Genomic DNA, 20,945 nt, shown 5'->3' on the forward strand with positions numbered 1-20,945 from the left:
GAAATACGAGCAGGAGACAGGCGTGCCTGCATTGTGGTCGAATCCCAAATTACACCTAGAAAAGTGGTCCTCTGAGCAGGGAGGAGCACACTCTTTTTGGTGTTTAGCCGCAACCCCAAACTCTTTATGTGGGACAGAACAGCATCTCGATGCTGAACTGCCACCTGCTCTGACTGAGCTAAAATCAACCAATCGTCGATGTAATTTAATACGCGGATGCCCTGGAGTCTCAACGGAGCCAGAGCTGCATCCACGCATTTTGTAAAAGTGCGGGGAGATAAACCTAGGCCAAATGGAAGAACCCGATATTGGTATGCTTCGCCCCCGAAAGCGAACCTCAGGAACCTCCTGTGATGAGGATGGATAGATACATGGAAGTACGCGTCCTTCAAGTCTATTGTGACAAACCAGTCCTCGGACTGAATCTGTGATACAATCTGTTTGAGTGTAAGCATTCTGAACTTGAGTTTCTGAACCCTGCTGTTTAACTGGCGCAGATCTAGAATAGGACACAGCCCTCCATCCTTCTTTGGAACAATGAAGTAACGGCTGTAAAACCCTGACTCTCTGCTGGGAGGAGAAACCCTTTCTATAGCTCCCTTTCGAAGAAGTGTCAGTACTTCTTGCTCCATTACCAGAGCCTGCTGTGAGTCCACCACCGTGGGGAGGACTCCTTGAAATCTGGGCGGACGAGAACCAAACTGATTTCTGTAACCCTTTTCTATTATGTGCAGGACCCATAGAGAAATATTTGGCAGAAGTTTCCACGCTGCCAGAAATTCCGATAAGGGAACCAGTCTCTCGAGACTGGCCTCTGGATTTGATTGAACAATCATTTCGGCGCCCTGAAGCGGCGAACCGGCAGGGAACAACCGAACTGACCGTTCTACAACCCTCCTCAGAGGATTGCACGGGGACGCTGACACCTCGGCGCCCTGAAGCGGCGAACCGGCAGGGAACAACCGAAGTGGCAGCGCTGCGGCTCTCCTCGGAGGGTCGCCCCCCGGAGGGTGCCAAGGAGGGACGGTTCCTCGGAACCGTTCCTCCCTGGAGGGGACCACCCTCAGAAGCCTGATAGCCTTGGCGTCAGGACTTCTTCTTAGCCCAAGCTCTCCTAGAGATAACAGTCCTCAGATCTTGTCTACCCCTAACAGGTCTGGGCTGCGAGCGCCACTCAGGAACCGTAGATTGAGGAGGTGCCCGAGCGGCGACGCTATGGTTTTGTTGAACTCTGTGAGCGGAGCTCGTAGACGGACGAGGCTGCTCAGACTTTATACTACGAGAAGCCTCGGGGACAATAGACCGGCGAGGAAGAAACCTCTAAAAACGCAGCCGCTTGTTTCTTATTTTCTTGAAACCTATCGAGGACACAATTTATAGCGTCGCCGAACAGACTTGTAGGTGACAGCGGTGCGTCCAGAAGAACAGATCTATCTTTATCCTTTATTTCTGATAAATTTAACCATAAATGGCGTTCCGTGGCCACCAAGGCTGCCATAGAGCGGCCCACAGACTTGGCCGTCTCCTTGGTGGCTCGGAGAGATAAATCTGTCGTGCGACGCAATTCTCGAATTGCGTCAGCACTAACTTCCTCACTATCGTCTATGTCCTTCAGCAGGTCAGCCTGGTACGCTTGGAGAATCGACATAGTGTGCAAACATGCTGCGGCCTGACCTGCTGCCGAATACGCTTTACCCACCAACAAAGATGTATTTTTTAATGGTTTGGTGGGTAACGTCGGGGCTTTCAGAGAAGAAGAAGACTCAGGGGAGAGATAGCTCGCTAGTGTGTCTTCAGCACGAGGCATAGCCAAATAACCATAATGATCAATCCCTTGAACTTTACTATAATTCTTAGTTTGTGGGTTATGCACTCTGAAAGACGCCGGTTTAATCCACGATCTCCACACCTCGGTGTGGAGATCGGGAAAAAACGGGAGTTCCCGACGAGGAGGTCGTGATCTAGATGTTAAATAACGTTCATCTAAAAGAATCTTTCTAGATTCAACATCGAAATCATCGGCTGGCCACTCAATATTTAATTTAGTAACAGCACGAGATAAAACCTCCATAAGCTCCTCATCAGCAGGGGTATGAGCTGGCGAACACTCAATATCCCCCATACTACCGACATCCAGATCCTCAGAACTGGATAGCCGTAATATTGGTGCCTCAGCCTGGGAAGGAGAAGCCGCAGAGCGGGCTCCTTCCTAAGCAAAGACACCGAATCCAGCAGGTAAGGGCTGAGAAAGGGCGGGGCCCGTCTCAAACCCTGCTACTAGATCCATCTGCGAGCCCCAAGATGAAAGTCGACGCTGTGCCTCGGCAGCAGCGGGACCCGCACCTCGGGGAGCGCGAACCGAACCGTCCTCCTCAAAGAACGCCCGGCGAGAGCGGAGAGTTTTCATAGACAAACTCAAGCAATGCTCACAGTCAGCCCCCTCCAGGACTGACTGGGCATGCTCCACTCCCAAACAAGCAATAAACATACGATGTGTGTCCCCACCCGTGATATAACGAGGGCAGGGCACAACACAAGGTTTATAACTTTGCTTGCTCGCCATAGTGATGTATATATATATATATATATATATATATATATATATATAAGGGGCTTGACAGACAACAATAAATAGACAAGGACAGATATACAGAGAGCGCTTGCTGAAGGTACAGAAGCTATCGCGGTCTGATTTCAGGGTTGCTTTATAGTTTCCTGGTCTATGACGTCACCTATGTCGTAGCGGGCTTCCATTGGACTGATTTTACACGTGCTTCACGACGTAATCACGCAGAGCGTTCCCACCGCGTCTCAAACGCAGCTCGAGTTCCCTTGAAAGGGAACTATAATATACTAAAACTAATTATATACAATATATATATATATATATATATATAGTACAATAGTACTGTACAGTAAAATAAAAAGCTAAATCAAAATATTAGTAAGTACTATACTATTATTAAATAGTATACAAATAATAGTTAAATAACCCTGCTTTTAGCAATAATGTGTGTCAAGTGCAGTGACCTGTTACTTCCTAAATGAGTCTCCATTGAAGAGACGAGAGCAGAACCGGTGGAGCGTACTGGAGAAGAGACGCGATGTGTTTAAAACACACGACTCATAAGAATAGGGAGCAAAAGCTTGGAAAAGAGACGCTGACGATAGCACAGTCAATCCCATTAGCATCTACAGTTACAGGAGACAGGCGTGAGATTGAAGGGCTCTGACATCACAGGCTGTTCTTGTGACCAGAAAGAGGTGTTATTGTCAAAGCAGCATGTTTCATAACAGGCTGGATGCATTTGATGTCTGTTGCATGTTTTTAATGGACAGCTTACATTATTGACCTAGATATTATAGAAGTGAACATAATAAGGGGCTGCATTCCTCTCTAATCTGTTATTGTGATTATCCGTGACAGAATGCAACTAGTAAACAATGCATTATGACCCAACGACCATTTCCTAACCTCACTCACTCGTATTTTTCTACATACAGCGGGTTGGGTTAGGGTTTTAATGCAATTAACTCAATGAACACAATGCAATGAATGAACACAAGAGAAAGAGCAAAACAGAACTCAAAGTGTGAGTCTAAATAGAAACAAAACACTTATTTTAAGAACGCTTAACTAGTGTCACAGACTTTATTTATCAGCATTAAAACTGCTCAGCGACTTTGTCACCATGAAGTTGCATTTGCAACCCAATTCACTTCAGAATAAGACTATAGGAACATGTATTAAAAAAGCAAATGGCACCAGTTTTGATGTCATGTTGACTAAGGCAAGTCAATCCACAAGGCAGCCGTCTATTTTCTATTTAAGCAATAGTCATACAATAGTCATACAAGCACCATCTATTGGAGTAGGACTGAAAGCTCCAAACTCGCATTTTAATAATGTTTTAAATTACAAAGAAAGTCTTACAAAACATTATCATAAATTTAATTTCCGTTACCTGAAATCAATCTAAAAATAATATTTTTCAGGTTAGTGTTAGCTGATGTTCATGAGATAAGCCTGTTGTGATTTCTACAAGTCTCTGGTCAGGTCCACGGCTACACAGGAAAAGACCATTTGACAGACATGTAAATCAATCAACCAAAGCGTTTTGTTTCTTTAAACATGCCATTTAACATGCAGCTCTTTAAACTGTGTCACATTGCAAATGATCATGCCACATTTGTGAGTTGATACTATTTTTAACAGATCATAATTAAATAACAATTTGAAAATGCATGTCATATGCACAACTTTTGGAGCTTGGCAGCATAAATCACCATCCAGTTTCCATTGAAAACAGAAACTGTTCAAAATAACCTCCAAATCCTTTGTTTCAGTGAAGAAAGAAAATAATGCAGGGTCAGAACAACATCAGGAGGAGTAAATAAAGACTATTTATTTAACTATACATGCAGTGATTTTTATAAATATAGGTTGCTGAAATATCTCCTCTGGGTTTGACTGTGAGAGCCAGGTCTGTTTAGCTTCCCGGAGTTCATTCCCACCGCTCGACGAATCCAGTCGCCAAAAGAGGCCGCGATGTTGGAGGTTATTTGAAGGTCAGCTTTGATTGTTAGTTTGTCTCAGTTTTGGTGAAATGCGAGGGAAGGAAAGCAAACGTTTCCATGGACACATGATAGATTGAGTTGGACTTCATTAAAAATCCCACAATGCTCCTCTGCATCGGCGCCTCCAGCTCAGACACATGGGGAGTGGGGCGGATTTGGAGGCGGTCCAGGGTCAGAGACTTGTACAATCCAACTGGCATGTAGCGCATTTGTTCTTTCCGGCTGGAAGTGTTGGGCTGGTGCAGCGATTCGCTCCATTTATAAGCCTGAACAGACACAACATTCCCAGTCCAAACTATTGTTTCTCATTGGGCTGGAGCTGAAGAACCAGTGGCTCGCAAATAAGAAATATGTGAGTGATAAACAACTTTTACAAAAGCAAAGACTTAGGATCGTTTCCAAGGTGAGGAGCTGTACCGCCTCGAGCTATTTTCTCTTATTTCCCCCTTCGTTTTCTAACAAGCGCACTTTAAATGCACCTGAATCAGCAGTATGTAAATCAAACGTCACACCCAGAGAAACGTCTGAACAGACTGAATTACATTAGCACATTTACTGCGCCTTCACAGCGCCTGGAGCGCATGGGCTTTGACAGCACGCTATTGACGCTGTCATTGATTAGGTGTTACAAACAAGTTAGGTAGGAATCCATGGATTTAACTGAGAGCACATCTCCGAATTTATCTACTACCTACCAATAGATTACAAGTCCAATGCAATCAATGACCTTGATCACAGAAGCGGAGACAAACATCAAGACACTATTCTGACATAATGATCTCGCAGTGCTCTTTGTTAAGGCGGCATTAATATCACTATTGCTCTTTCTCATGGTCAGTGATGTGATCAAATCTCTAGCAACAAGTACTGAAGTATCACAGAGACTTGCATTCAAGACAATAAGAAACCACCTAGCAACCACCTCTGAATTTCAATTACTATTTACTAACTATTTCAATGAGAAAACGCTGCAAAAGGCAATTTTGCATAACAATTCTAGATCTTTTTGCAAAATTGCTTGACATTCTGTAGAATATATATAAAAAAGAAGTGAATCAAAAGAGTGATACATTCACAAATCTGGCATAGTTGTGATTTAGGGGCCATTTTCAACTAAAAACAGAAAACTTTTTATGCGTTTTGGTTAATTTACACGACAACAGCATTTCGGGGACCCGAAAACACAAACTTTTGAAAATGTTTTTGAAAACAATACCATTATCGCCATCTTGATTGTTTGCATTCACCGTTCTTTAGAAGAATGCTTATGTGTTTCTTTACAAAGGGACAACATCACCAACTACTGGCCTGGCATGCACAATACAGTGTTTTAGTCAACTTTGTTGTCTGTACGAAAAACTTGAAACCTCTTGATGAAAATACATGTTATGATGTTATTTATATCAACAGAAGAATACATTTTTGCTCAAGATCTTGTATTGACAACGCAAGAGTCCAGCACTCTGTAAAGTCTCCTCCAGCACATCCCAAAGTCTTTCGATGAATTTAAGGTCTGGACTAAGAGGAGCCAATTCATGTATGGAAATGATTCTTCATGCTCCTCTCAATCATTCTTTCACAATCTGAGCCTGATGAATCTTGACATTGTCATCCTGGAATATGGACATGATGTGTCTTCCTACATGGTTGTTTAAGAAAGGAAAAACTACACACTTCATCAATTAGGATTAAAAGAACTATTATAGCATACTAGAAACATAATAATCACTGCAATAATGATCCAATCATAGACTCAAAATAATTTGCCTATTTTAGTCCAAACAGGAACTTTTTTGGGCCGGGCAGTGTATTTTAATGTTTTCTTTATGTCATAAAGGCTTCATTCAAACTTTGCATTCTGGATTCTGATTCAACTTCCTGCTTGAGTCTATTCGCATACTAAATAGTGATTTGCCTGTCTTTCCTGGATCTATTTGACCATCTATAGCTATCAGCAGTAAAACATCAGAACTAAGCCATCTAAGACATTATTCTTTTGTTGCAAGCACTGCTCTCTCCTTCAGGAAATGCAAATGAACTTCAACGATGCAAAGCCTGTGCTGAAATCCCTTTTATTAAAAAGCACGGAGACCTGGGTGATTTATTGTTCAAATGTCTCTTTAAGAGTCCTGTGTTTGATGTCCTTGATCGCTGTCCTCCGTCCTGTGCCGTCAGTTTCTCATCACGCTATTACAGCTGTGTTACTGTATCCCGTGACCCCGCTGACCTCCGGCTCTGTCTGTAATAAACAGTAATGGCCAGCAGCTCTGAACACTAGCACAGGCACAGAGCCGCTCGCCATGAGAGCTGCTAAATAAGAGTGAGAGAAAGTAATACGCAAGAGATGAAAATCGTCTGATGGTGCAAATAAAGGAGAGATGAGAGACAACGGAAATGAAAATGCAGACAATATACGAGGAGGAAGAAAAACAACAAGGAGGCTGTGGTAAACTAAAAAATTGTGATACTAGCAACTTAAGCATATTTTTTAGTGGCGTCCAGCTTGATTAAAGCTTTTAATCTTATTCACTAAAGTATTCTAGTTCTCTCTCTATGTCCACTTTTTGGAAAATAATCATGATTGCAAAATAGTGGTCAAAATCAGTTTATATATGGATATATGAGACTACTTGTACTACAGCTAACGACTTCTACAAATAGTAGTCCTGTTATGACAACTCTCGGAGTGTTTGACATGGAAATGGATACGACAATGTTGATATGTTTGGTTTTGGTGGAATAGATCTGTTTTTACTGCTACTTCTGCTGCGTATGGCACTTGCTACTGCCAATACACACACAACACGCTGCTGTGAGCAAGTAAGACATGCTGGTGTTGCTGTACAATATAGCGTACATGAATTACACGTAGCAGATCTATAAAGGTGGAGCTGGGGAAGGTGGAGGGTATCAATGCGTGCTGCAACGAGCTCATTGGCTAATGATACAGCAGGAACCAATCAGCTTTGCCCTATAGAGAATGATGTGATTGCAAGCAGATTGAGTTAAGGGTCTATCAGCCTGCGCCATCTAGAGTTTCATGACAGAACTTCATATTTGAACTAATTTAATTTTTAAATTTATTTTTTTAAAAGAGCTTCCTCACGACCACTAACCTAACACACACAAACACACTCATAAACACACATAGGCTCTGAGATTCATAGAGCAGAGACAGTCGATATCTCCTTACTGTGCTTCAGTTCTCACAGCATCTCCTCACTGAACGCCCGCTGAGCAAACACCAGTGTCACGCCGCACAGAGCCATCCAAACAAAAGAGTGCATTCAAGACAGTGCAAAACAATACACATGCAATTTAGAGTGCAGCTCTTAGTCTTTCCTAGTGACCGGCGAATTCGATTTGCACAGAATTAAAATCACAAAGTGCATCTGAGAAACACAACATGATCTGACCTCCATCAGGGATAACTAGTCCTGTCCGTATAATGCTTAAAGTGAATTTACAAAGCGAGTGAAATACTCATTAAACAGTTTGATCGTTCAATCAAGCAATCTACAACTCACACTGGATTGAGGCTTTTTGATCATTAATCAAGTCAACGAATTAGCTTTCATCGTATCATGCTGGAGCTTTTCATGGCCATTGTTGCTTTGTCACTGAGTGATGGCGAGCAGACGCTCATCGCCGCCTGGTACAAAACAGCCTGACAGTCACATTCATCCACCAGCTTCATCATAGACCATGACAGGCCTTCACAGCACTCAATGAGCTTTGATGCCTTCAACATGAAATATTCATTGGATCACATGTCAAAACAGAAAGTGAACTCTCGGCATAAATTAAAAGTCGCTATTTAGATTTGTAATGACATTCTGACTGATTCCTTCATTTACATTCAGTTTTTCATAATTTCCCCAATGGGATCCAAAACAGGGATTAAAACATAACCCTAATTTATTTTCAAGGACCATTTTCCACCCTCTGTCCGATCCTTAAATCTAAGCAGGTTGCAGGACACTTGTTTTTTACATGACAAGCGTAACATTTTACTCTCATCATTACTACAGTAGTTCCTGTAATGATAATGAGAAACATGGAGGTGTAAACATGAAAGGTCATTACACTACAATTAAAAAAAATTAGGGTTGGTATGATTTTTAAAATATTTTCTCTTGTGACCACCAAAGCTGTATTTATTTAATCAAAAATACTGTAAAAACAGTAATATTATTACAATATAAAATAACCGTTTTCTATTTGAATATATAACATGTAATTAGTGTTCTGGTGGTTGACAGGGTGTTGCTATGCAGTTGCCAGGACATTGCTACACAGTTGCAAGAGTGTTGCTAAGATATTTTGAGTGGTTTTTAGTGAGTCATATGCATTTGTTAGTATTCTGCTGGTTGCCAGGGTCTTGCTATGCAGTTGCTAAGAAACTGAGTGTTTTTTAGTGTGTCATTTGGGGTTGCCAGGCTGTTCTGGTGATTGCCAATACTTTGCTATGCAGTTGCTAGGGTGTTGATAAGATATTCTGAGTGTTTTTTAATCTGTAATATGCGTTTACATGTTCTGCTGGTTGCCAGTGTGTTAATATGCAGTTGCTAAGACATTGAGTGTTTTCTTAGTCTGACATATGGGGTTGCTAGTGTTCTGCTGGTTGCCAGGGAGTTGCTATATGGTTGCCAGGCTGTTCTGGTGATTTCCAATACATTGCTATGCAGTTTCTAGGGTGTTGCTAAGATATTCTGAGTGGTTTTTAGTCTGTTATATGCGTTTACATGTTCTGCTGGTTGCCAGTGTGTTGATATGCAGTTGCTAAGACATTCTGAGTGTTTTCTTAGTCTGACATATGGGCTTGCTAGTGTTCTGGAGGTTGCCAGGGTGTTGCTATGTGGTGTTCTGGCGATTGCCAATATATTGCTATACAGTTGCTAGGGTGTTGCCATGATTGGATTCAAATCCTTCACATAATAAAGTTCCTAAAACAAGACTAGAACATGTCCATTCAAACAAATGATGGTTTATTGAAAGCTAACGGAATTAAGTAAAAATCAATAAAGCTACACTCCAAGTAACTGAATGAATCTCATTCAGTAAAGGACTACGTAGCTATCATTTCCATATGATAAATATAACTTGTTTTCGAACCATTTAATCATCCATCACCAGTAACCTGAAGTATAAGGAATAATAATGCAGCTGTTTGCATTATCCAGCACCACTGATGATATTGTTTTCTTCTTCCATGTAAATAACACCTGTGAAAACCTGCAGGCAGAACAGAAGAAAGTCACATTCTATATGCGAATTGTTTGTGTGAGGATCTATTCTGAATTATTCATTTCATGTTTTCTACTCTATTTTCTAGTTCGCCTCACAATAATTAAAACGAAATGTCCCTAACGTACGGCTTCAGAACAAGTACTGAATTTGGAGGCAGGCAAAAAGAAAAAGAAAGAAAAGAGTTAAGGCATTAAAGGGAATATGAGATATGAGATGTTTGTCCCTCCGTCCCAGAGCTCACAGGTAACATCCCAGTGACTTTCAGCATATCAGCATGTTTTCCACAAGTTGGCTAGATGCATATGCAATCTTTCCACAGGTCTATTTACTCATGGGACTGAACTAAAGGACACAGTGTTCAATTTCATACTCAGCTTCACAGGGACACATAAAGATCTTGGATCTTGTAAAAGGCGGGAAACCTGTCCACGGCAAGAAACGCATACACCCACTGGCTTATCGGATTAGTTAATGCACAAAGTCTTTTTCCCAAGCTTAAAGGAATTTTTTCGCAAAAAGGCTAATTCGCACCCTGCACTCAGCATCGGATCATCCGATTGGAAAGACAGATAGTTTCCCAAGGCTAATTGGGTTGCTGTGATGAAAAACAGCAATTATGTGATAAAGTACTGGAGGTTTGACCCGTTAATCTATGAGGCATGTCACTTTTCTGTCAGAAAACACCATTAAACAATTCATAACAATCCAGTGCTTTAGTAAGCTGCTGAAACAGTCCATTTCTATGGTGTTTTTTCCACCACAGCCCCAGCAAAACATCTGTGATTGGTCACTTAAGATGTCAGTCAGACAATCTTACTCCTGTCTCGGTCAAGATCATGCTGACAGTCAAATTACTGGCAAGTGGCTACGTGAGACTTCAGAGCACATAAAACATTTGCTCGATTTGATTTCAGATGAGTGTACAGGACTGACCTCCTTCCCACAATGACCTTTCGTATTGTCTATAAATGGTAAAAATCCATGTTACTTACTTCTTATAGAAAAGCAACATTTGAAATGTCAAGCGTACTGATATTTAAACAGCACACATGACATTACTACAGTCCTACATGACCAGGTCTACAGCTGCATGTCTCTGACTAGAGAGACGTCCAGTATTACTGATTCTGATTATTTTTCCAATAAGTTTGGTTTTAGTTAGTTATATAAAATGGAGTGTAACGTCATGATTGACAGCTGAGTCCATGGACGGGACTTTGATACCACGGCTCCACCTCAGGATCAGTGCACAGACTCGGGCACCGAAACATGTCATAGGCAATGACCATTTCAGGGATATTTTGGCTTCATGTTTCTACAGTGGAAGGAAGCGGAGATGCTTCATCCATCTTTTTTTTCAGTCTATGGTCTGAGATAATAGAGCTGTGCACCAACTGAATCCAGAATGTCTTTTAAATTTGATTAGAATTTGCAAACTAATTTGAATTTTAAAAAGTAGAACTTCAAACTAAGTTTTACTATAATTTACTATAAATAATAATTGTTCACTATAATTACCCATACAAACATTCATACCCACATTACACAGACTATTTCCAGAAACATTAGATGATATTAATAATCAATGTTTTAAATGACATATATAGAATTTTTTTATTTAATTTATATATTTCAATATATTGTTAAAATTTAATTTTAAGATGATTACAAATCATTTCATCATTCATTTTATGCAATTAGTTAGAACCAAAATAGAATTAATAACTGATTTATTCATTTAAACTAATTAACTGATTTATTAAAACAGATTTATTTTTATGCTTAGACTAAATAACTAAATAACTAAATAAGCATATTGACAATTTATCTTTACACTAAATTGTCATAAATTAGTTCTACTGTCACAAAACTTATGTTGGGCTACTGAAATTACAGTTCTGGGTAAATTCCTCATCCTGTTATTCCAATTCAAATTTTAATTCAAAATCCTCTGTCTTGTTGCCAATTTAATCTGAAATGTATTCAACCTCATTGTCTATACAGCAACCTAACAGAAACACAAACCAGATAAGTGAGTTTGGGACGCTCTACATAGTAAGCACACATATGATGGTCTTCCAGCACAAGTGCACAAAATGCTTATAGTTGATACAAACAGACTTGAGATCAGCATGTTGCTTTAAGTAATGACTAACTAGTGCATGCAAATAAATACTAGGAGAATATAGTCCATTTGAAATGACATGCCAATTATGAAGCCTTAAAACGCTGTCTAGTTAGGGCAGCATACTAGGTCTTTCCACAAAGCCATAAAGGATAAAAACATACTACAAAGCTTGAACCTGCAATGTTTCAGTATCAATCAAACGACACGTCAGTTTGGACGTCAGGTGCAACAATCATATTCAATCCTGTGAGACGAGACAGAAATGCGCCTGGTTTCCTTAAAAGACGATCTTCTGCAAACTTAGGAAAACAATAAAACTCACACAGCGTATGATAAATGATACCCTCACTCACCAAACATATTCCCAATGTGTCCATTCTTGGTCAGGGGTCGAAGTTCATTCTTGCCCCAAGCGTAACTTTTATAGTTGTCCCAGGCAAACTTCATCATCTGCAAACACAAAACAAACAGATGTGAGAAAACACGTTCGGTGAAACACCTCACCCATTAAATGTGCTTTTAACGAACGTTTAGTGTGTTGTTACTGGCAATAACATGATATTACGATGCAAGCATGTCTAAAGCCATCAAGTGCAGATGTTCACTGATCATCAATGATCAAAAATGCAGATGAATCAGAAGAACGTGGGCTTTTACGCATTAGACAACAATGCCTGCGGCGCAGTGAAGAATGGAGAAATGCAGCGGAGGGCTGGAAACATGAAATATGGGGATGTTATGAATGACAAGGAAAAAACAACAAAGAATTTAATCATGTTCCACAAGGTCTATTTATTTCAGCTGGAAGCAACACGCTGTCATAATTAGCTGTGCTGTAACGCGGACAGGCCTGCAGGATCCCATTAATCAAATAAATACATAAATTCATGAACAGATAGACAGTGTCATAAAAAACCCAGACCGTTACCTATGCACTTTATCAAGTAAATAAAGGAATAAACACAAATGATCATTGTCTTCTCATGCACCGCACATTTAAACGAACTGCCATGTTCCTTGAGCAGCAAATGAGCATATCAGAATGATTTCTGAAGGATCATGTGACACTGAAGACTAAAGTAATGATGCTGAAAATTCAGCTTTGATCACAGGAATATATTACAGTTTAATATATATTCACACAGAAAACAGCCGTTTTAACTTGTAATAATATTTCACAATATTACTGATTTTACTGATCAAATAAATGCAGCCTTGGTGATCAGAAGAGTCTTCTTTCAAAAATATTATATTGCAAGTACAAATGAGTTTACTATAAGTTTAATATAAATGAGTTTACGTTTACTATAGCACGAGGGCGGGGCAACCTGTCACTCACATGAGATCCACCAATAGCAAGCCACAACCTTCCAATCAATTCCCCACAGACAAAATCAAGCCCCGCCCTTTATTTACTCTTGTTCCAGAAGCCGTTACACTCTGATATAAGTCACAATAGAGAAGAAAAGACTATCATAGCTTCCGTTTCATGGCCACTTCAAGATCTAAACTTAAAATTAGACCTGGAACCTATAATTCTTTTGAATAGCTTTTAAGTAACATTACAAAGAACATGTGCTCTACTGCTGCTGCTTCCAAACCTCTGAACTCCACATCAGATCTGCAGTCCTGGATCTGTGTGTCTCCTGGGCTCGAGCTCTGAAGGAGGATTTCAGCACAGCCAGGAAGAGAGAAGCCTGGCACCAACAACCTCCACAAGGCAAGGTCTGAAAAACACTTTCTTCCCTTGAGGAGGAAGCCAATAATTGATGTGGGACCGCCTCCAACAACGCAATAAAAAGCCTTTCGACATGATAGGGAATTAGCAGGAAGAAATTCCAACTGTGATGCGATACTTTTTAAAGCTCGACATGAAGGAGCAGCTGGGCCGGGATGTGCGTTTCATAAAGCTTTTGTGATCGTCTGATTGTGATGAGCGCTGGTGGGCTTTTCGCTCACTAACGCTTTGGTTTCTACACGTTTTGCAGCTTTGTTGGTTCGAGTGTCTCTCCTCAGGGAGATCAGGGAAAAGAAGAGGAAAATACATAGCAGGTTTTCAACCTGTTTGAACTTCATGTCCACTTTATCAACACTGGTAAACGCTCTGAAGCTGCGGAGAGATTTAGAATATACTGTTTCATCTCAAACACAGTTCAGAAGTGTAAATGCATGAATCGCTGTCACAGCAAAATCAAACACACTGTATATGTTCTGCCTTCATTGTGCCAGACTGAACGAACACACATAACACTCCATACACTACTGACTCCGACAGCATCACAATAGCATCCAAACATGACTAGAGACTTTATACATAGAGATCTGTTTTAAGGCACATGTTGCTTGCACAATGGAATAAAATTTCAATAATAACTTATACTATTTGCATTTTGTCTTGTAACAGATACTAAAGTAGTATTTATTATAACAAAATATGTAGTAATTTACATTCAGTATGTAGTAAGTTGTATATCATATATGCAGTAGATGATGTAAGCAATAATAATTGGCTTGTGTTCAATTTAAATAATATAATCAATACTAAAAATAATCAATACTTTGGAATGATTCATAAAGTAATGAAATGTCTTTAAATATTAAGAAATTATTGATTGCAATAAATTACAATTAGTTAATCAGCAAAGCATGTTTCATTAGTTTTACTAGTACATGATGTATATAATTGTGTGTGTGTGTGTGTGTGTGTGTGTGTGTGTGTGTGTGTGTGTGTGTGTGTGTGTGTGTGTGTGTGTGTGTGTGTGTGTGCGTGTGAGTGAGTGAGAGAGTGTGTGTGTGTGTGTGTGTGTTTGTGTGTGTGTGTGTTTGTGAGTGAGTGAGTGAGTGAGTGAGTGAGTTAGTGTGTGTGTGTGTGGTCCAGATAAAACCGACATTATGAGGACAAATTGTCCCCACAAAGATGGCAAAAGATGGACCTTGTTTGACCCCCATGAGGAAAACAGCTTATTAATCATACTAAGTTTTTTTTTATGGAAAAAAGCAGAAAGTTTTCTGTGATGGGTTAGAGTAAGGGGAGGTAATGTACAGTTTGTACAGTATTAAAATCCTTGTCTATGGAAAGTCCCCATTAAAAACATGAAACACATGAAAACACAGTGTGTGTGTGTGTGTGTGTGTGTGTGTGTGTGTGTGTGTGTGTGTGTGTGTGTGTGTGTGTGTGTGTGTGTGTGTGCGTGTGCGTGTGCGTGTGTGTGTGTGTGTGTGTGTGTGCGTGTGTGTGTGTGTGTGCGCGTGTGTGCGCGTGTGTGTGCGTGTGTGTGTGTGTGTGTGTGTCAGACAGTGCTGGTAAATCTGTGAATATTCATCTGAATGAATTCAGGTCAGCGCGATGAATGCTCTTCACAGAACTGGCACTCTTCATGACACACATTTTAAAATGACTCAGCTGTTGAGGATGAACCCTAGGGTTTAGCACACGTGCTTCAACAAACTGAGCCATGGTCAATTCCACATCATTACCTGTCATCTCGCTATCGTAACTGTAAATGAGATGGCAAAGGTCCAAAAACAAGAACGGTCTGCTTTGGTGAGCATGAACATTAGCTTTTAACTTTCAGGATTAGATAACAGCATTAGCTTCCCTGTTTGTGACCAGTAGAGCATGACGCTAGTAATGCCAAGGCCTTCAGTTTGATTACCGGTAGGGTCAAAGAAAGAACTCATGAGTATGAGCCTAATGTATATCCGCTCGCACGCACGCACGCACGCACACACACACACACACTTTGAATGTTTGGGGATGCTAAATGTTTTTGAAAGAAGACTCTTCTGCTCACCAAGGCTGCATCTATTTTATAAAAAAAATACAGTAAAAACCATAATATTGTGAAATATTATTACAATGTTAAAAAACTGTTATCTATATGAATATATTTTAAAATATAATTTATATCCTTTGATCAAAGCTGAATTTTCAGCATCATTACTCCAGTCTTCAGTGTCACATGATCCTTCAGAAATCATTCTAATATGATGATTTGCTGCTCAAAAAACATTTATTTTCAATGTTGAAATTTGTGGAAATGGTAATGCATTTTTTAGGACTCTTTACTGAATAGAAAGTTCAAATGAACAGCATTTATTTGAAACAGAAATGTTTTGTAACAATATGTTTTTACTGCCACTTTTTATCAATTTGATGCTTCATTGCTGAATAAAAGTTTTAATTTCTTTAAAACAAATACTGACCCCAAACATTTGAACAATAGTACATTAAATATATCTTCATTCATATACTATATCTCTCTCTCTGTCTGTCTGTCTGTCTATATATATATATATATCCACATCAGACTCAAAACTTTCAAATTACCATCAAACACTATGGAATATAATACTATACACAGTCTGATCTAATTTGTATTTGCATATAAAGTGGACACATGAAATCCACATGTACTAATAAAAGGACTCATGAGGACCATGTGTTGACACTGTATGAATCACTCTCTGCTATAACCACAATGTACATACAAATATGTACAAAAACTAATGAGATTGCATCTCATTCACAGAGACAAAAGGCCTTTATTAAGTTCTCAGAAAACACACGATGTAAATGGCTCGGACAGCTAAAATAATAAGCAAATAAACCCATTACAGAAACATTCAGGGCACTTTCCACCAAATGAAGAACACATTCCCATGTCTGACACTTTGATAAATTGCTCCTCACTGTGATACATCTATCTTAAAATTGCATGAGCCTCTCACAAAGTCTGTGTGTGGCACATCAAAACCATCCGCATTTCGGCTTGCCTGAAAAGCTGTTTTTGCACAGAAAGAGAGACATATATATATTTATATATACATTGACCAAATGGAAACATAATGAGTCCCCAGTGTGGTACATCCAATTCCCAGATGAGATGAAAGCGAGAACGCTTCCATTAATGGGCTTTTATCTGGAGCTCTTTCATCCCAGCGAGGAGGTCTAGCGGGCTCATTTGCAACAACTATCAGCAGAACAAACATGGCAAATCTCATGTAACCTGTCAAGAACACGTCTGGCTCATATTTCACCCCGTAATCAAAAGAAAAAAACCTTCAAAGACTTATTTGTTTACTTAAAAATAATAAAGGTAATTGCAACTTTTTATCTTGCAGTTATGACAGGTGGCAGGAACAAGCTTCCAGAATATTTAGATTTTTTTTGCATTGTGGCATTATTTACATGGCACTCTTTTTTCCCCCCTTACATACTCATTTTTGTAATAAATACAAAGATACAAATATATTTTGAAACTTGTATGTACCTATATGATCAATTTGTAAATAACAAACATGCATACATACATACCCAGTCTCCAACTACTAATCGATCTACTAATACAAAACAAATATATACAAATATATATACAGCATATATATTTGCCTCCAAACTAAATTTGCAGTGTCGTGATTTACCTCAGAGCTGGTTAGTTTGGTTCAAGGCTTAAAAGTAACTAAAGAATATTTTAAAAATGCCTGTGGAGAAAATGAATGAGGAAAATACCTCAGGAAACCAAGGCTTCTCGATCGTCATTAAAAATAAGACACAATGCCAAAACTCTTGATGGCCTTATAAACAAGGGTCGTTTTCTTTATGCAAAATTTTATTTCAAATAATTTGGTGTTGAAATGTGACCTGGACATGTTTTTGTGGCATTCACCCACGTAGGACATGACAACACACCGACAGGGCTTTTGCAGTGCAATGCTACAGTAAATTAATGAACTGAGAGCCCAGTAATGGGTGCCGAACCAATTATTTCTGCAATAAACATCAGGACACACTGAACAAAACAGCCTTTGCTGAGAAATGCACATCACTGAATGTCGAGAAACGAAAGACCTTAATTTAATTATTTACTAAACACACATAAAATAGACTATACTGAATTCACAAGGACAAAATCATCTCTGAGTGACTAATTATGACTTATATCATCTGACATGCTGATTAAAGTGAACAGACGCTTTGACCAAAGGTCTTCTATAATAGTATGAGTTAGGGGAGTAACAGTTCATGTATTTGTCACGATGAATACAGTCAATCACAGGCGATCTACTCTACAATCCAGCATGCGATGTAATGCAACGCTCTTTGCGAACCGCCACAACAGAAAAAACAGAAAAAAAAAACAGAAGTAGAGACGATCTATGCACCAACCCAAACAAAGAGTTAAGATGGCATGCAAGAGCTTGTTAGAAATTAATGAGAACGTCTCTCCCATTGCAATGACTAGCAATAACAAGTTGCAAATCATCGCTCATTAATGTGATGCCAACTATAGGATTTCAAACAAAAATGGACAAGCACTTTAATACTGTATGTCTTGCCTGGTTCAACGGGAAATACATTAAGACAATAAAGGAACTACGTTTGCCTAACAATTTCATGGGGCATTTAAACTCTTTGAACTACCTGAACAATTCTACTCCTTTAAGTTACTTGGAAAACTTGAAAAGTGCTTCCTTTATAGTAAATTATCCATCAGTTTACTGTAACTCACCTTTGCGGAGGCATTCAGAAGCGATTCATGCCTCATGCATTTCAAATACACCAAGATTTCCTTAGCTTTTAGTGCTAACATGAACTAGTCTTGCCAACTTGGAGTGGTGCATAATAATTGTTAATCAGCCCAGGAATCAATTGTGATATTTTGTGTCCCATTGTGGGCACAGCAAGAGCCCTCGTCAGGCTGATATTTAATCAATAGCCAGCAACTGTGTAAAAGGCACTAAGCTTCCTGCTCTAAAACGCTCATTGTCACTAAAATAAGCAAACAATTGGTCTTGGTATATAATGGACCTCAGACTCTTGATAGGAGCAATTTGAGGCAATTACCAAACTAACACATAAAAAGCATGAGGTTGACGGATGAGAAGGAAGTCACTGATGAAGGGTCTTGGTTGGTCGTGATTGCGAGCAGCTGCACTGGAAAAAGTGAAAAACGCAGATTAAGGAACACAAGAGGACAGGAAAAGTAGAGACAAAATACGGTGGTTAAGGGCAAAATGAGTAGCTACCAAACTCAGTCGTGACTCAGAACTGTCTGAAAAATCAATTTCAGTCCAGTATTAACCATCACAAAGGATTTTTGGTTCATCAGTTGTTTTTTAAGTAGAGAACAAGCACTAAAGAATATTTCACCAAAACTATATATATATATAAAGTTATGTCATGAAACTTTAGGTGGCACATTCCATTATATTGCACACATTGCAGTTTTTCCCATACATAGTATTTATACAGTCTTCAGCTCTTTTTCATACAGTTTGTCAAGCTCCAAAAAGTAGTAAAATGCACAGCAAGTGGTCTATATATCTTTAGCCATCATTTAATAGACCGAAATGTAAGTCATTACTCACTGAAATTACCATACAAGACTTAGAATAAAGCGTTTAAATCAAATGGACTACTTTTATTATGCTTTTATGTTTTTTTTATTTCCATCCTTGTTGAAACTTGCACCCAAATGAGCTGCGTAAGGATTCATCAAAATGTGTCCTTTTGTTTTCTACAGATAAATATATGCATTTGGGAATGAAAAAAAATGAAAGAATTTGCACTTTTGGTTGACCTATTCCTCTCTAACATAATCTGCTTATGTGATATATGGTTACACTGGGGGGTAAAAGGACAAGGTGATGCATAAATATTCTGCAAGTCAGTAGAAATGAGTTTGTTATGAGCAGCTAAACAAAATTGTTTTCGCTCACTGTTCTACCGTTTCCCTGCAACAAGCTATCATGTAGAAATCAAGCCCCTCAACATTCAGTAAATAAATGTTACGAGTGCATCCGTGTGACATGCTGAATAGGCTCTAGCGGGAATTGCTAAACCACTGTTTTTGCTCACAATTAGCAGCGTTCAAGGGCACAAAACAATGGATTTCTAAAGCGTCCTTTTAACAACAGCAAAGAAACACAATGGGCTATTAGCTTATTTGCAAACATCGCTTATGAATGCACACATTTTCAATGTGAAATGTTAAACTAAGCCTGAAAAACAACACTGTGAGGCGAACTGTGGCATCCATACAAAACACAGTGACAGATTCTCATCAGAACAATAACGAGTTTGTGGGCGAACGCCTCACGCCGCATTATCTTTTGTCATCGCAGGCGCTTCTCTCCTGCTGTCACAATTACTCAGCGTTCGTAGGTCAGACTCCACCGGGATCGTGTTGGATCGTGTCTGGTCCGAATCGCAGCTGACCCCCAGTCTAGAGACCATAAGTAATTTCAGGCGCAGACCACCAGAGTGATTAGGTCTGGGAAGCGATTTACCTTCAGGATTACCTGGAGCCCCAAGGCAACAGCTGCCTATTATTCAGGAGGCTAATCTGGAGAGAAACAAGGTCCACCGCAAAACCAGCTCCACAAATTCCACTGATGGTCCATAATGCTTAAGGCTCCGTGGGACAGTGATTGAAGGAAGTGGTCCGGGCCAAACTAATGCTGCCTAAAGACCTCAGGGCCGCAGCGGGAGACCAATAATGAAACGATGGGGAAAAAAAATTGTTCAACACAAATTTGATTTAAAACAGCAGGGACATTCAGATATTTATATTACATTCACCAATCATATACTGGATGGATGGTGTTTATTCATACTGGTGTTTATTCATACTGGTGTTTATTCATACTGGTGTTTATTCATACTGGTGTTTTTTCATACTGGTGTTTATTCATACTGGTGTTTATTCATACTGGTGTTTGTTTTGGATGGATGGATGGATGGATGGATGGGTGGGCCAAACTATCAGGGAGGGATGGATGGATGGATGGGGCAAAGTATCAGAGAGGGATGGATGGATGGATGGGGCAAAGTATCAGAGAGGGATGGATGGATATCGTTTATTCATATACTGGATGGATGGATGGATGGATGGGCCAAACTATCAGGGAGGGATGGATGAATGAATGGATGGATGGATGGATGGATGGATGGATGGATGGGCCAAACTATCATGGAGGGATGGAT

The 20,945-nt window shown here is 39.6% G+C and overlaps 1 protein-coding gene across 2 annotated transcripts in view; it reads right to left on the reverse strand.

The window, feature by feature from the left end:
* LOC143730981 (mannosyl-oligosaccharide 1,2-alpha-mannosidase IA) overlaps positions 1–20,945 on the reverse strand; it is a 207,551-nt gene that overhangs the window by 96,251 nt on the left and 90,355 nt on the right. For both annotated transcript variants that reach the window (XM_077221592.1, XM_077221591.1), the window contains exon 2: positions 12,310–12,406. In XM_077221592.1, coding sequence (XP_077077707.1) covers positions 12,310–12,406 — 97 coding nt within the window. The remainder of the gene's footprint in view (positions 1–12,309; positions 12,407–20,945) is intronic.

This window comes from Siphateles boraxobius, unplaced genomic scaffold, assembly GCF_051911475.1.
Source record: "Siphateles boraxobius isolate OS27281-9 unplaced genomic scaffold, OSU_SipBor_1 84, whole genome shotgun sequence".
Lineage (NCBI taxonomy): Eukaryota > Metazoa > Chordata > Actinopteri > Cypriniformes > Leuciscidae > Siphateles > Siphateles boraxobius.